We start from the raw sequence: 17,797 nt of genomic DNA, 5'->3' as shown, positions 1-17,797 counted from the left end.
TTTAAATGTCTCACAGCTGTGAATGGGAGTAAAAGACAGAAAAGTCACAGAGGGTGTTGCCCTGTGAACATACACTGGGATATGTCTGTGACCCTAAATATTATGGCTGGCTGTATGGATGGATTAATTGCCTCTCGTCTTCCCCAGTCCCCCCACAGATTCATGAGAAAGAAGTGGCAGAGCCATCCAGCCCGTACCCCAGTGGCAGCAGTCAGACTCTAACATGCACCGCCTATGGTCTCCCAGCTCCTAACATCAGCTGGAAGTGGAGAGCGTGGGGCCCGTGTGTTCTCAACAGCACCCGCAGCAGACTGTGAGAAAAACTTCTCTCACATTTACACACACTCACACACAGGACGGATACATGTATATCTTCGGAAACTCTGTGTAACCACTGTGGGAGCAGATAAGGGTTGATCGAACGGGACAGAAAAAAAGGAGAGGAGTGGGATGCAGGTAGTGAAGCGTTACGTGAGGACTGAATAACGAGAAGAGGTCAGTTTGAAATTATTCACTGGCTGAGAGTGACGAAGACAAGGAGGAGACGACGAAGAAAGAGGCGGTTAAGAAAGAGAAGTGGAGGTGGATGAAAAGAGCAGAGATAAAGAGGAAGGTGGAGGAGAAGTAAACAGAGGAAAGAGACGATGAAAGGAAAGTGCGTCTGTGTGATGTCGAACCTGTTTCCTCCCCCGTGCAGTAATAATGTGCCTGTTACTCTGCGGCTGATCCGATATGGTTCAGCTCTCACACAGCAGTTTCACTTTCTGACATACACAGGCAAACACATAATGTGCTCACAGACCCTCACACTACATGCAAACACAGACTTCACTTGCTCAGTGATGAACATAAACCACCTAGGTGTGTTTGAGCTCATCTGCGTGCAATATAGGCTATCACACACACACACACATGCACACACACGCACATACACACACACACACACACATGCGCACGCACGCACGCACACATGCACGCACACACGCACACAGACGCGCGCGCACACGCACACACAGACACACACAGACACACACACATACACACACACACACACACACACACACACACACACACACACACACACAGACACACACACACAGACACACACATACACACACACACACAGACACACACAGAGTCAATTATTGCCAGGCATTGCCCTGGGCTTTTTCTCACCTTCATCTCTGCTGAATCCTACAACATGATATAATGGACTCTCAGGACAGCCATACACACTAGATTACAGTTATTTCCTATTCCTTTAAACCCCCGCTGTGTGGCTGCTCCCACTGAAATATCCTAATATTCACCTGCCTCCTCAATCTTCCTCTGAGGCTTAATTTCGGAATTTATTGCTTCTCTTGACCTTTCCATGTGGGCGTACCACATGAGTGCAGACCTGAGGCGCCCACCCTGTTCTCAGACAGTACACACTGAAACACACAACAGTGGCAGGTTAAGCTCAACCTCACCTCCAGCTGTCCAGTTCATGTTCTGTTTCATGTACATCCAATATGACATTTCATTGGCACTAACTGAGAGATGGCTGTGTTGACCTTTTGCCCCGTATAAGAATTGAATTTCCTTTTTTTAAATCTGATGGTCAAACATATAGTGTAGGACTTGAATGAATTTGTCTTGGGTCACAGCAGTCTGCCGAAGTGTACTTGAGAAAGACACAATTGAACTTAGCTGTTTTGGGCATAATTCTCGCTTGAGCTTGAAAAATCATTTTCATAAGAGTGAAGAGTCCCACAAACACTTGAATAGTATGTGAGCAGTATCTGGATTAGTCGCATTGAAAGGACAAATATATGCTCACATGGTCCAGTTGTTGGGACTCTTCTCCCATTTGAGGACGTCCTACTCGTTAATAGTTATAGAAGTAGTTTGACTCTGCTGTCTTGCCAAGAACTAGATGAGAAGATCTCATATCTGTACATTAAACATGAAACTATACAGGCAGAAGAAAGGTAGCTTAGCTTAGCATAAAGAGTGTAAACAGGGGGGAAAGCAATCCTGGCTCTGTCCAAAGGTAAAAAAAAAAAAAAAAAAAAATTCAGGCTAAACATCCAACCTTCTTGAGAGCAACTGCCAGTCAAGGCAAGCCGAGGCTAGCTGCTGATATGCTAAGCTAATCTGCTGCTGGCTGTAGCTTCATAGTTGGCATACAGACATGATTTTATATCCCTACGGTATTGTCTAACACTGCCAAGTCTGGTCGAGAATACTATATAACTTTTTAATTTATTTAGTCTTTCTGTAAAAACAAAAAAAATAGATTGATTATTCTTATGAGTTCCTGTAGTATTCATGTGTTATGACCATACAGTACCACAGGTAAAGCCAATTCTGTGGTAATATATCACAAAACCTGTGGTACTGTACCATAGATTTAGCACAAATTGCATTTTTATAAGGTAATTAACCGGTGGTGTGGGAGCACAGAGCCTGCGATATGATCCTGTGATAAACGTCCCCAAATACAACACAGCAATTTTCCATAAGCATGTGGTACACCACAGAAAGTAAGGTACAATACCACAGAATTTATAGTACAGTACCACAAAGCCTGAGGTACAGTCCTGTGGTAAATGTCACCACAGGAATTTACCACAGGAGCATGTGGCACAGCACCATAGGAACAGGGACTAGTAATAGAGAAATTGTATGGTTTTTCCCACGTGAAATTTTCTTATGGATAAGAGTCTCTGTGAGGCTTTGTTTGGCACAATGGTGTTAATGGCTGAAAGTAAAATATGCTCACAATGCTAACGTCCTGATGTTTAGCAGGTATAATGTTTTTCACCATCTGACCTTAGCATGTTAGCATGCTAACATTTCGTAACTATTCACAATCCAAAGTATTTTACAAATTGAAAGTTTGATCTGATAATAACGCTTGAGTAAATTTCAGTCTGCAGTGGTGGACAGATATGGAGCAACTGACAGACCAACTTTGCCATCCCATAGAGACACACTGCAAGCATGGCTAAGACATGTCAGAGTTTGCATTAAAAACGTGTAATATGTGTACAGTTAAAAAAAATACTCTAATCAACCTGCTCCTATTCAAAAAATGTTATAAAGGCCATGACTGCAGATAATATTGGCTATGGCATCTTGTACAAACGGTCATAACCTATGTTGACTATAAAATACTTGGAGGAAATCAAAACAAGTTGTTTCCCCGACATTGGGCTCTGAAAATGTATTATGTATAAATTTGATTTATTTATGAAGCATGCATCCTGTTTGTTTGATCGTGAGTAAAATGAAACTGACCCTCCTGACCTAAAATAGCTGAGCAGTGCCTTTAGGAAAAGATACAACACAACATTTCATTTCATGTTTCATTAGCTGTGGTATGATATTCACATTATGGATTTTCATAATAGCAATTGATACTGTAGTTTTTCCATTACTTGCCAGGACACTTAGCATAATTGCCTTGGCTTTAGGATACGAGCTGATGCTCAGATGGAAAATGCAATCCAGTCAGTGGAAAAAAATTCTCATAAAACCTCAGGATGTCTGGTTTGATGTGCTTCTGAAATCTCCCCCACTGCCCACTCTCTGCTGTGCATGTCAATGAGGGGAGATGTCATGAATGTGTTTGTGTTTCTCTCCAGGGTCCGACGAGACAGGAAGGGCCGGAGTGACAGGATCGCAGACTGTCAGAACTGGCAGGACATTAACTTGAAAAACGCAGTGAATGAAATTGAGGCTATTGAAAAGTCCGACGAAGTTGTGGATGGAAGACAAAAGGTTCATCACAGCTGTTTAATTGTTCATTTTTGGGAAAGGCAAACCTGTTTATATTGAAAAATCAATAATATTGTAATATGATTGTGCGATTGTAGGATTTGAATTTGATTTCTGTAAAATAGTGACAGAATATAATTAGGACGTAACTCAGAAAAGAAGACATTTATGTAAGTGGACTTATCTATGAGCTCCAATGTTTTTATGTAAGCGTTCCCAATTCTGAGCTCCAGAACAAAATTTGTCAATCAAGAGCCATTTCCACAGTAGAAATATTTAGAGCAGTCTTCCTCTGCAGACTTCCTGTAAAGACTGGTTATAAACACACCCAGACACACATGCAAGGGCACATGTGCACATCCCCACGCCTGTACATTTATAAACCACAACCATCGGAGGAAATGATCACACGGAGGGACTCGCACACGCAAACGTCCTGATGTTTTTTCAGTCACACCTGAGTGAGTTTGCTTCTTGTTGGCCTGTCAGCACAAAATCGGGTTTGTGTCAGCTCACAAAGAATTACATGACAGCAGACTGCACTTCCTTTTTAAAATATGCGTGTTTTTCTTCAGGATATTTTAAAGTCTCATCCATCTTCTCTCACCTTACAGATAGTGAGCAGGCTTCAAATCCGAAATGCCAGTGTGTCTGTCATGTACAAGTGTTCTGCTGAAAACAAAGTCGGCAAAGATGAGCGGCTGATCTACTTCTATGTAACAAGTAAGTGTGTCGGGTTAGACTTCACCCTGTGTTTTTAGCAAGAATACACAGAATGGGTTGTCTCCCACAAAGTCGCCTCTAATGGCTTCATTTGCCCAGGGTTGAGGTATCCGTCTGTGAGATTTCTGCCTATACACCATTACAATGGAGTAGTGAATAGAATTGAATATGTGCTGCTCACAGCATTGGAAAATTTGATTTAAAAAATTCAGTAGCAACATTACTTTCTACCAAAGAACTTGGAGGGATTATTGAACGAGCCTCCTACAGGCCCGGGGGGCCGAACCCCTAAGCACAAGCCTCTGTTTTGAGTGACTGTTATTAACATTTCTCAGTGATAAGTCAAGGGGGACTCAGGGGGGAATTAAAACAGTCCTGATTATGTTGTTCTTTCTCTTGATCCTTTATATTGAGTATCAGAGTGTGAACTTATATTGAGTTTTATTGTGCATTTAAGCCGATGTAGTGAAGCAATTCAAATGTTACACAGCAGAAGAGCCATACATGACACGTTTTCTTTGAGGATTTTAATAATATTTTGAAGGTTTGGAGATGATTTAGTCAGCCTCTCATGAACAAAATAACTTAAACCAATAACAGAACTTTAGACTTATGGTTACATGCTAAACATATGAATAAAAAACTGTGACCAGTGCTGCAGGGAGGGAGCTCTGGTAGTCTGTCTCATGGGCTCATAATCCATCCATGCCAAAGAAATGAAAACTGTTCAGTGTGAGGTTGGTGTGTAGGTTATCCAGTTCCTGTTGAATTTTTTAAAAGTCATTTTCCAGTGCTGTGAGCCCCTCAAACAAAATCCACTACCATAGATTTTTAATCTCAAACTAAGCATAGGAAACCAAAACTGCATGGCTAGCTCCCACTGGATTTATGTGAGAAAATGTGTTCCCTTTTTTTTTTTAGGAGGGGGGGGGGGCTGTTAGCCAAGCCAACTCATTAAGGAATACCTTTCATTAAGCTCTGTTTTGCAAGGTTACGTAACTGCTTCACCTGCCGCTGTCTGTATCTTCAAAGCCATCCCAGAGGGGTTCAGCGTGGACGTCCAGCCCTCAGAGAACCCCCTTGAGCAGGAGAAAGTGTCCCTGTGCTGCAGTGCTGACAATTACACCTACGAGCAGCTGCAGTGGTACCGCCTCGACCCCAAGGCCCTGCAGGATGAGCAGGGCAAGCCCCAAGAGCTGGACTGCAGGAGCGTGCACCTCTATGCCAACACACTTGATGGCCAGCTCACCTTCCAGGAGCACTCCAACAGCTGGGTCCTGGACTTCACCATCCCCTCCATACAGCTGCATGAGGAGGGTCATTATGTGTGTGAGGCTCAGAGCAGGCGCAACGGGGAGAAACAGTGCCTGTTCAGATATGTCTCTGTCAAAGGTGAGAGATAAAAGAGATGAAAGCTCCAGACACAGACATATTCACATCGCCCGGTGTAGAGAATAGCCACTCTAACCGCAGCTAATTATAGAGAAAAGCTCAACCTTTGGCAGCAGAAACACACACACGGGTCACAGTGGGGCTGGTGCTGAGATGCTGTGGGCATAAAAATACATGCACTCACAAACAAGTGCCCACGCAGCCCAATAACCCACATCAACACGTAATGGAGAGAGTACCTGGTGTTTGCACAGCATCAATATGTTCTGATAGAAACCAGAGCTGAGACACTGCAGGGCTGAAACCCATAAACAAATCCATTTTTCATTCATGTTGTGTGCTGTAGCCTCGTATCAGTGCCTGGAGGATAGATGTACATCTAATGGGTTTTTTTGACTTCTTGCCCTTTCTTCAGTCCTGCGAGACCCGTCAGTATATATCATGTTCATTTACAGTCCTTGAGTTGATTATCACACTGTTCACAGCAGTGCAGACAAGTCATAGTGTTGATTTCCTTGTCCTTCTCCTGCTCTTCCTTTCTTTCCCTCTTTTGGCCTCTCCCTCCCTCCGTAGCCCTGGAGGCGCCTCGGTACAAGCGGAACCTCACCACCCAGACAGTGAATGTGACCGAGTCTCTGCGGATGGAGTGCGACGCGGAGGGCAGACCCCTACCCCGCCTCTCCTGGTTCAAAGACAACCAGCCTCTCCACCAAATGTCAGGTGCATGAATACACCTACGCAGGGAATACACATGTTTACACAACGGTGCAGCCGCCCACCTGCCGACACAGAAACCACACACACATACACACACTCTCAGCAGCTATTCATAAAGTTTGCCCCTCTGGATTTTTATTTAGACTCACATTCTCCCATGAGTTTATTCTGCTCTGGTGAGTTCCCATGAAAATCTGTTACACTCATATTAGATAAAAGAGTGAATTTTTAGTGAAACAATAAGCCTTGCTAATATTTACCCAAATGCTAACAATTTTTGGCAGATGTTGCCGTTTTTTTGTTTTTTTTTGCACTTTCCATCATGATAAATGCCAATCATACTATTAAAAGCCAATATGGGCTCACACAGGCACACACAGATACACAACCACCCACCCGCCAGCCCGCCCACACACACACATACTGTCGAACAAATGTGTCAGAAAGAACCAGTGACAGGAATTCTTGTGTCGATGCATATATGCCCTCCAACCCCCCACCCTCCCACACACACACCCACCCACACACGCTCACACTCACACACACATGCATAAAACCCTGCAGGCCGATAGACACGGCTCATTAGCTTTCTCAGTGTGTGCCTCTTCTTAACATCTGAAGGAGATGAGAGGGGGTAGGGTGGGGTGAGGAGGGGCGGTAAATATGGCTGTGAGTGACAGCTGTTGCTCTGGGTTCGCTCAGAGGGGCTGTCGGGACATGTGGTTCCAGAATGCAGGACGGGATTATGAATGAATAAAGTCCAGACGTGTGACAAAAAAAACGAAGAAATGTAGTTGAAAATGCTGCTGAATTTATGATGTGAGGGGTAAAGGAGTGGCTGGAAGTCACAGCGCATTGTTTCACTGCCAGTGAAGTGTTTGTGTGTGCGTGTCACTAATCGTCACGTGTCACCTCCTCGCAGGGATCCAGCTGCAGGATTCAAACCGCACTTTGAGTATCCAGCGGGTGAGGGAGGAGGACGCTGGGCTTTACACCTGCAAAGCCTGCAACCAGCGTGGATGTGTCCACTCCTCAGCCGCTGTCAGGGTCATCGGTGAGACAGCTGTACACACACACACACACACACACACACACACACATATAGGTACATACATTCACTGAAACACCTGAATCTGTTCACCACTGACATGTGCTCTTTCAAGTGCACTCACGCCTGAAATCACAGTTGCCCTTAAGTTCACATCTTCACACACAAACTGTACAGGAGGTCTGGATGTTGAAGTCATTCACCTCTCACACTTTACACAGCCGCTGTAATTTTTTGTGCTTGCTTTACGGACAGCTCTCCAGACTAAAATCAAAGCCATTGACTGCTGGGACATTTCATATGCAGAGTGAATAATTTAATGGGTTTGCTGGAAGTGGTTTCGTGATGAATGGCTGAACTCAGTAAATGTGTTTTTGGCACATTGATGTAAACTAAAGATTTAATGTAAGGAGCTTGCAAGAAAGCCCAATAGTCAATAGTTTGTAATACAGCACCTCCTACAGGTGGTGAAGAGTAATGTCATAAAAGAGATTACATAAGTGTTTCTAAAGCTCACTTTTCAAAACATTTGGATCTAAAAGCGACTTTCTTTCTTTGTTTCTTTTTTTCTGTCAAGGTTCAAGTGACAAGGCCAACGTGGAGATCGTTATCCTCATCGGGACTGGAGTCATCGCTGTTTTCTTCTGGGCCTTGCTCATCCTCATTTACTGCAATGTGAAACGGGTCAGAGGCCACCACATTTCACCGTGTGTCTGTGTTTGTGTGAGAAACTGTCAGGCTGTGACAGGGGGCACTTTAACCTTCTTGACTCCCAACGTGTCTGTCGGCATTTGAGCATGACCAGTTTGATCTCAGGGAGAGTCTGTGATGTACAGCAGAGAAAGATCCTGATACCTCTTTAGTCACTGTTACTGCGAGTGGCTCCAACAACAAGCAAGTCCATACTGAGGCTCAAACTGAATTTATTTCTCTTCACTTGTCATGCCACTCATTCATTAGATCAACACAGTTTCCGGAGCAACATCCACAGGGTGGTACTCTCATTAACAAATACATTTAGTCCTCTTGTTTGTTCTTCTCACTAACAGTGTCTCATTCTGTGTCTTTTCCCCCTTTTGTTCACTCAACTCCATCTGTGTTTCCACTTCTCCATGGCAGCAGGTTTGTCACAACAAAAGTCCCAGAGGTGAAAGGCGTATTGTTTACATGCCTCTGAGCAAAACCAGTTAGATACTGTCCACATGTACCGTACGTGGATGTTGGTCGCCTAGGCAGCCAAATGAAAACTATCAGATAATCAATACTGAATAGAAGGTTTGTACGAAATGTCAGGTGACTTTTCCGGAAATTAAAATGTTTCCAGCTTGAATACATTTCTTTTTTCTTTTTTTTTTTATTGAGTTGTCTGATGTGATAAAATCAGAATACTGTCTCCCCAACACCAATGAAAACATATCAGTTACATGTTAAAGACAAACTGGAATTAAATTGCTTTTTTTTTTTTTGCCACAGGATGCATATGTTTTCTGTAAAGCCACCTGCCCGGTGATTTCCTTTGGGGGGAAAGAAAAAAATCTGAAAACAAGAGAGACATCTTTGCATTAAATCATGAACGATGAATGATGATATATGAATGATGACTTGTTTCCAATCAAATCCAATCAAATTTTTTCCTTTTTAGTAATAAAAACAATTAACAATACATTTTGAAAAATAAAAAACACTGATGTTATTTTTGACTGCAGAAACGAATCACCGAAGGTATTTTTTGCTTGATTTAAAAACACACTACAGTAATCACTTGCAAAATACCATCGGGTTTGCAGTTTTTGCTTTTGTTCTTTCCTCGCTCACGTTACTTGTGTTTTATTTTTGTGATGTGTTTAAGTCATTTAATATTTCCAGCTCTGATTTGCAGCCCGACCTGATCTTTTACCGCCACCTCACACCAGTACTCTCTCTCTACTCTCTCTCTCTGTACTTCAGGTTAACCCGGCAGACATAAAGACAGGCTATCTGTCGATCATTATGGACCCAGGAGAGGTGCCTCTTGACGAACAGTGTGAATACCTGCCCTATGACTCCTCGCAATGGGAGATCTCCAGGGACAGACTCCGACTGGGTGAGCCACCAGGACGAGTGGGAGAGAAGAGTGGACGCGCTGATGGATGTTGGATAAAGAAGCACACGGGGGGGGTGTATTTGAAGAAATATACAGGCGGGGATGAGAGCGGATAGATGGATGAAACTGAATTACTTTTCCATTTCCAGAATCTGTAATGGCATGAGTTTGGATTGCAGCCAGCTGGGCAAAGTGCTGCCAAGTAAAGTGCTAATGTTAAATATGCGCTCATTCCCAGCACAGCTTTTTAAAAACACCCTGAGGAAAAGCATCTGTTGCACAACGGCAACTTATGGGAACATGTTGTTTTTTGAAATGCTGCAATTCAGATGTTAATTCCTCCCCCTTGTCTATATGGATGCCAGATGCATTTGCATTTTGCAACTATTCCCAACCACAGCTGTTTGTGTTTTCCAATGAGACAAAAATTGAACCTATGTAGATCAATGAACATGAATGTTGTGTAATTTTTCTGGTCTTTCTTCTGACACAGGAAAGGTTTTAGGCCACGGTGCCTTTGGAAAAGTAATTGAGGCTTCAATCTACGGCATCAGCAAGAGCAACAGTTTGGACACAGTGGCTGTCAAGATGCTGAAGGGTGAGATTTGTCTTTGAGCATTATGACTATTGCAGCTTTCTAAGACCCCACTGCTGCACAGATTGGAAGTAGCTCTGGATCAGAGTAAACAGCACTGTTATGTGTAGCACTGTGTGTGCAACATATGACTTGTTAAATCTGCATTTCAGATGGCGCCACAGCCAGTGAGCACAAGGCCTTGATGTCAGAGCTGAAGATACTGATTCACATCGGTAACCATCTGAATGTGGTGAACCTGTTAGGAGCCTGCACCAAACCAAATGGTGAGTACACACATTTATTTACATGCGTTATGTGTGCGGTATATTTTCATAATGTGATGCAATGATGATAGTGTGTGGTCTATAGCTGTGATATACAGCTGCAGAATTTCAGTGTAACAGGTGCAGACAAAGTATTAAATTGCTGATGTTCGTCTCATCATTTTGTTAGAGTTTCAGCCTCCATTCATCTTTGTCAATGAAAGATATGTTGAAAAAATAAATAAAACAAATTAATTGAACTATAAGGAGAATATTACTGCAGTTTCACCTTGTTCTAGCTGTGTTATTTGTTCTGTTGTTAATTCCTTTTGTATGAAGTGTTTATATCATTCTGTCTACCTCCTGCAACCTTCACATCGCTTTTCTAAGCGAAACCTAATGAGGAAGTACAAAAGTTGCCTTTTTTTTTTCTTTATCCATATATCAATCTGACGTAAAGAGCACATGTTTGAGGGGTACACATCTGAAAATGTTTACCCTGTTCACCCTAAACCAAACCAGCCTGGCAGATTATCTCTGGCAGGAAGTGCTTCGAGAATGCAGCCCCCACTATTTTGAATATGGTGTAAGAAAAAAAAAAAGGCTCTTAAACAAGAGGCAGAAATCATTTTAATGTTTTTTTTAATCAAGTAAGAACATAATGTGAAGTGTAGTGACACATTTATATTCTTTTTTATGCAGCACTGTCATGATAAAAAAAAAAACAGCTGACATTTATGCTGTGTGTATCACCAGGTCCATTGATGGTGATAGTGGAATACTGCAAGTATGGGAACCTCTCCAACTTCCTACGAGCCAAGAGAGAGTTCTTCCTCCCATACAGGGTATCAACACTGAAGCCGTTTCTACTCCTTTGAATTTGTTTGTCCTGTTGTTATAATGTGACAGCAGTTGAGGCTTCAGAGAGAATCTTGTTTGTTTTAGTTATCCGATATTTCTGTCTTTCCTTTGTTTCCTTTATTGAACAACACACATAACATTGATTTTGGAGATGACGCATTAAACCGTTCCCTCACTCAGGATCGGTCTCCGAAAACCCAGAGCCAGGTGAGAAGGATGATCGAAGCGGGTCAAATGGATCAAAGAGCTCGTCACCCGCCGTCTCCATCCTCCTCCCGACTCGCCAGTCCTCAGAGTCCGTCATCCAACGCGTCCGATCAGAATCCCGCTGTGGAGAAAAGTGAGTCTCTTTTATTAATACACAAGAGTAAATGATTTAACTCATTGTCAAGTTACAAATGTGGCTTCATTCCTCCTCCTTTTTCTCTCCCCGGCTGCCCTCCCGCTCACTTTTTCCTCTCTGCAGTGGAGGACTTGTGGAAAACCCCTCTGACAATAGAAGATCTAATTTGCTACAGTTTCCAGGTGGCTCGTGGGATGGACTTCCTGGCCTCCAGAAAGGTTAATTGTCAGCATTACAAAGGCAATTTGTGAATGAGCTGTGGTGAATTGTCACCACAGGTCTGCTTCAGAGGCAGTAGGTTGCAACCAGGATAATACAGCTTTTCAGTCCTTTGTGCTTCTTAATTAACCACATGACCATAACTGGAGCTGTGCAACAGGTCCATACTGCACACTAATTCTAAGCAGGTTGGAGTATGTGGTATGTTCTCACATGAACACTGACAAAATTTAATTTTTTCCAACCTCAGTTTTCATGTGCTGTCGATGATCACTATTGTCCCACAATGCAATGCACCAAGGAAATTCAAAAGCTACTCACAGCTGCAAAACATTAAAACAACCTTCAGTTGTCAGTGGCATAAAAACATTTTGTGCTTTACCACATTAAATGCATTATTTCCTGTAAATTCTAAATGGTAAAGTTAAGTATAAATAACACTATGTACTATGAACATCATGAGCATGTGTACACAATTACCATGTAGTATGGAATAAGGACACAGCTTAGGACTGTCCCAGGCTGTGGTGAAAGAAGAATTCACATCATTTACTTAAATATAATTAACAATTCCGCAATATTAAAGTAAAGGTTCTGCATTTAAAATCTTACTTAAGTAAAAGTACAGGGGTATTTTCAATACATTAATGTGTTATATTTCATGTTTTATGTGTTGTTATTTCACACATAAATCATCTATAAGGGTCCTAGCAATTGCTAGCAAAAAGCTTCAATCAAATCAAATTGTCAGTTATATTATATTAAATTAAAGTCGCTATAATCCACCTTTTTTTTTATAACTGTATCAAAAGACTGTGAAAAGAGTAGCTCATAGTGATGAACTAAATAAAGAGCCAGATAGTGGCTTCAGGAGTTGGTAGAAAAGAGGAAATATTGGACTTGCATGCACCGTGTGGACAAAAACACAACTCCACATGAATGACAACGTCACTGAGATGAGATGAGGGTAATTACATGGCAACTCAATGGCATATTGTACAGATTTTTTCCATGTAGTTGTCCAAATTGTCATCTGTGGTTGTTACTGGATTGCAGGCTACAGTGTATCTGATGAATAATGCGATTAAAATGCTGACAACAAAAGCAACTATAACTGATGATGAATATGAAGGAGCTGACCGGACTCTAAGCAGACTGTCTGGCTCCGCCGGCACATTTACCTGACAGCTTTGTGACTGGTGTTGGATCTCCTGCAGCGATTCCTCAGAGCTCAGCCTGGCTGAGACACAGTCCAGTCCCACGCACAAAGTTGCACAGAGACACACACAGGCACACACACAAACAGATTTTAATGCCACAGATTATTGTGCTATTTACTCTCTCCAAATCATATCTGTTACTCAGAGAGAAAAACAAGGTGGAGAGAATGCATGCAAGCGCTCATGCGAACACACACATGCACACACACCTGTCCACAGAGTTATGATGTATGCGTGGTCGTGTGTGTATCCGCAGTGTATCCACAGAGACCTGGCAGCCCGAAACATTCTCCTGTCAGAGAACAACATCGTGAAGATCTGTGACTTTGGCCTGGCCAGAGACATATACAAAGACCCAGACTACGTCAGGAAAGGCAATGTACGCCATCCTCACACTCACTACACTTTAGAGTTAAGCTCCTAACTTTATTATAAATCTCCATTTACTGTTGGGGAACTCCTCTTTTTCATTTTTTAAACCACCCACATAATGATTAACTTTACAGACAGGTGCCATTTCTGTTTATGTAACTATCTTGTAATATGTTTTAATATTCTCCCAGGCTCGTCTGCCTTTAAAGTGGATGGCTCCAGAGAGTATCTTTGACAAAGTGTACACCAGCCAGAGTGACGTGTGGTCTTTTGGAGTTCTCCTCTGGGAAATCTTTTCACTTGGTAAAGACAGAATCAGACGGCACTCATTTCATGTTTTATAAATACAGTCATTTGTACAGAAATGAAAGGAACAGAGGTGTAGAGATCTCTGTTCCTGCCAAAAGCAATCTGGAATTTATCCTTTGTTAACTTGTAGAAGCAGAGTGAATCTTCATCACTGTTCCCATCCCTGACACGTTGATTAATGCCTCTTCTTCCTTTTTCCCCACCCTCAGGTGCGTCTCCGTACCCGGGGGTTCAGATTGATGAGGATTTCTGCAAACGATTGAAAGACGGCGTCAGGATGAGAGCACCAGAGACGGCCTCCCCTGAAATGTAAGCGTTAACTTTCACTTATTCTCTGTCTTAAACAAGAATCTGCTCCTAAACAGATGATATAGGAGACGATACAGGATTAAATTTGCAGTTATTTTACTGAGTTACAGAGGTTGAAGCCCTCAGTGTTGTCCTTGTTGTGATGGTGCTGCCCTCTGCTGGTAGATATGGCATCATGCTGGCCTGCTGGCAGGGCGAACCCAAAGAGAGACCAACCTTCCCCGCTCTGGTGCAGATCCTGGGAGACCTGCTGCAGGACAACAGCCTACCTGCAAGTTCACTGCTGGAGAGAGATTCATTCTAGCAAGTTATGTTTTTGTTTTAGTTTCGTAAAGAGGTTTCAGGTCTTGATCTAAATCTTCTCTGCATTCCCTTCAGGATGGGAAGGACTACATCCCTCTGAATCACTCACAGAGCTCAGAAGATGACGGTTTCTCACAGGCCTCATCACGGCCACCGTCTGAAGAGGAGCTGAGAATGGCCTGTAACACTCTACCCACCAGGTACTAATGCAAACCCTGCAGTAATTCTCAATCAGCTTCTTATTATGAGAAATGGGCCTTACACAAACAGTTTTCTGTATTTGATTTTTCTAAGCTTAGAAGGAATCTACTCAGTTGGAAAAATGTGATTTTGTGTACTCACATACACCGGATCAAGGTTTCAGCAATATTTGAATCTAAATGCGACGACAGTTGGTGGGTTGTTTGCGAGAAAATAATCTCTCTGCCTATCAGAACAGCTTCTAAATTTATCCTGAGGTGTGGTGATCAAAATTCTTTACCCTGTCAAGCCATCACAGCTTTGTTTTTTTAACCTCTTTGCTCCCACTAAGCCTTACCCCGACTGTTTCCTCTCCCACTGGTTTATAGTTTGTAAAGGTCACTCACTGTGCTGTTCGAATTGCCTCATATTAAAGAAGGCCCCATGTTCCATAAAGAGCAACTTGTGTTTGTATTTTCAGTTTCTTACAGAATTTATAGTGTAGGCTTCATGAAGACAAATGTTCAAAAGCCCTCACAGGAAGCCCCAAGATCATTTTGAGGTTTATTCTTAGATATTTTATGTGCGGGGGAAAAAATATTGTACCCAGTTGTATTATAGTGTTTGCTCTGACATTTTCCTTATCTTGTATAGTGAATAGTTTCAGCCCCTAGGCCCTCACTCACTGATAATTAATCAAATGAAGTGAACTGAAAAGAGAAAATCACTCCACCACTAGATGCAAGCCATGGGAGTGTCCAGTTAGTACAAGTTTAGAAACACGGATGGAGAAAGTCACACAGCTGAAATCATCTTTATTCGTAACAAAAATTTACTTTAAAATCAAAAAACAATATACTGTTTTTCTCATTGAATCCGACATACTTTGCTAACGTTTTGTCCTATCTTTTTCCTGGCACTTGGACAGGAAGCTCTATTATGTATTCATTTAATAATCTAATCTAAATACTTCCTGACCAGGTATTATAACTGCGTGCCCTTTGCCGGCTGTGTGTTTGTGGGACCCTCCAAAATATGTCAGCCCAGAGTGAAGACATTTGAAGAGTTGCCCCTGGAGATGCATCCGCAGAAAACTCCTCAAGTAAGCTCTTTATCTTCTCATCTATGGTCAGAAATGTGAACCGGCTGGTGACATTTTCTGAATGGCACTGAACTTTAGGAATTTTCTCTTCAGATAATAACTAAAAATATTTGCTGCTGACGGAGACAGACAAAGCAGCGGGGGTCAACTAAAAGTCAATTAATTCACATGATGTGAAACTGTGTCTCTTCCCAGGATAACCAGACAGACAGCGGGATGGTTCTGGCCTCCGAAGAATTTGAGAGAATTGAGCACCAGCACAGGGGTGCCGTCTCTAAAAGGTTAATGTTACAAAAGCATTGACGTATATTCCTGTCTGAAACTGAAACTAACACCCAGGAGACATACAGCCTGTTATTTATTCACAATGTTTGTCATCTGGACTGTCATACACTTATCACTCACAGTGAAACTGTGATCTTGACGTCAGATATATCAGTTTTCGAGTTAATATGAAAAAACTGTCATTCTCTCTCGCTTGGAAACGTAGAGTGGAGTCACTCACAGCCTCATGTGGAGCGAAACTACAGTAGATTTGCAAAGGAAGTACGCATCAGCAGTCTTAATTTATAGATGAGTAAACAACAGTGTGAAACCAAGGGTCTGTATTTGTTAGATTATTGACAAGTACATGTGAGGGTGCACGAAAGAAAGAAGCTAAAAAAGTAATAGTGAAGAATAAAAAGTATTTATCAACTCACTCCTACTTAAAGCAAAGTGTAGGAAGAACATTTATCACATGTACAGTCAGAACGTGGAACTCAGACACAGCGGTGTGATGTTATAACAGAAGTGTGTCTGAATATAACAGCATGCAACAAAGTAGCCGCAAAAAGTGGCAAGTTATAAACTATCCTATCCTGAACTGTAAACACTGATTTAGATCATTTTTACCAATAATATCCTGTACCAATGAGCTGTTTTTCGTGTGTGCGTGTCCCCAGTCGTGTAAGCAGCAGCAGCAGCACAGAGCCTCTGACAGCCTCCCATGGTTCCCTGGGTCGGAGCTTTGGTGCCAGCAGCTCCAGGCACCGTCCCAACTTCTTCAGCCAGCTGTCAGGACAGACCTTCTACAACAACGAGTACGGACATCTGTCCGAGGAGGGCTTCTGCGACTTCTTCTCCTCGCCAGACGCCCCCTGCCTGGCCTCCTCCAATGTGTAACCTTACCAAAGATGCAACCTGAAAGAACGTAAGGGGTTAAAACAAAACAAAAAAAAAAGTGGGCACCTCAAGTTGTGGGAGGTGTGTAGGATTTAGTAACATCCCAGTGTTGACATGTAACTAGTCATTTATTAATGAAGATCAGGTTATAGATCATTATGACCAGAGTTGACCTCTACTCATCTCATTGTTCTTACTTTGTCCTCTCGGGCTGCTGCCTCAGCAAACGCACTGAGCTGTATGTGCCTGAAGTTCCTCTAACCAGCCACTGGGTGGCAGCATTATGACAAAAACAAACCTTAAGTATTTTCTATTCACACAATTATATTTTTATCTTTTATATACAGAGTATTCTTCCTTTATTTGTACAAATTATGACTCATATGGGAAGAAATAAAGAAATTTATCTTCTCACTCTTCTCTGATTCTCTTCTATGATAAATATGAAGGATCTGTCATTATTCCAGTAAAGTGCAGGTCTGAAGTGCAAATTTGAATTTGTCATGCTGCGGTAAATTACAGGTCCACATCGACCGAGTACCACAATCTCAGTGATGATCCATGTAGTGGACCAATCAACGCAACGAGCAGATATTCATAGTATCTGTGTCATTCAGTGGCTGTAGAGATGCTCAGATACACAACACCATGAACAAGGAATAAATGACAGAGGTAAACAGAGAGGTGTAGGCGAATAAAGGAGTGAGTCACACTAAGCACCTCTTATCAGAGCTGGACGTAAGCAAGATGACAGCGTAGACAGCTTAATACCCTCTTACATGCTCACATCACAAATGACAACCTGCATGATGTTGACTGTGGCTGCCAGCTGGGGGAAATGAGCAGC

At 42.4% G+C, this 17,797-nt stretch overlaps 1 protein-coding gene across 2 annotated transcripts in view; it reads left to right on the top strand.

The window, feature by feature from the left end:
- flt4 (fms related receptor tyrosine kinase 4) overlaps positions 1-17,797 on the top strand; it is a 51,065-nt gene that overhangs the window by 31,428 nt on the left and 1,840 nt on the right. Inside the window, exons 10-30 of one of the 2 annotated variants that reach the window (XM_056382296.1) lie at positions 148-313; positions 3,633-3,768; positions 4,380-4,488; positions 5,521-5,880; positions 6,454-6,600; positions 7,520-7,651; positions 8,223-8,329; positions 9,593-9,728; positions 10,222-10,326; positions 10,476-10,589; positions 11,325-11,413; positions 11,610-11,769; positions 11,896-11,990; positions 13,468-13,590; positions 13,775-13,886; positions 14,102-14,201; positions 14,367-14,472; positions 14,580-14,704; positions 15,666-15,786; positions 15,982-16,067; positions 16,731-16,978. In XM_056382296.1, the coding sequence (XP_056238271.1) occupies positions 148-313; positions 3,633-3,768; positions 4,380-4,488; positions 5,521-5,880; positions 6,454-6,600; positions 7,520-7,651; positions 8,223-8,329; positions 9,593-9,728; positions 10,222-10,326; positions 10,476-10,589; positions 11,325-11,413; positions 11,610-11,769; positions 11,896-11,990; positions 13,468-13,590; positions 13,775-13,886; positions 14,102-14,201; positions 14,367-14,472; positions 14,580-14,704; positions 15,666-15,786; positions 15,982-16,067; positions 16,731-16,950 (2,849 nt within the window). In that variant the 3' untranslated portion in view covers positions 16,951-16,978. Of the gene's footprint in view, positions 1-147; positions 314-3,632; positions 3,769-4,379; positions 4,489-5,520; positions 5,881-6,453; positions 6,601-7,519; positions 7,652-8,222; positions 8,330-9,592; positions 9,729-10,221; positions 10,327-10,475; positions 10,590-11,324; positions 11,414-11,609; positions 11,770-11,895; positions 11,991-13,467; positions 13,591-13,774; positions 13,887-14,101; positions 14,202-14,366; positions 14,473-14,579; positions 14,705-15,665; positions 15,787-15,981; positions 16,068-16,730; positions 17,365-17,797 lie in introns of those variants that run through there. The other variant, XM_056382295.1, reaches the window with a different exon arrangement.

The sequence above is a fragment of the Seriola aureovittata genome, chromosome 8, assembly GCF_021018895.1.
Source record: "Seriola aureovittata isolate HTS-2021-v1 ecotype China chromosome 8, ASM2101889v1, whole genome shotgun sequence".
Lineage (NCBI taxonomy): Eukaryota > Metazoa > Chordata > Actinopteri > Carangiformes > Carangidae > Seriola > Seriola aureovittata.
The sequence above is the reverse complement of the archived record's forward strand: the minus strand, read 5'-3'. Positions and strand labels throughout refer to the sequence as shown.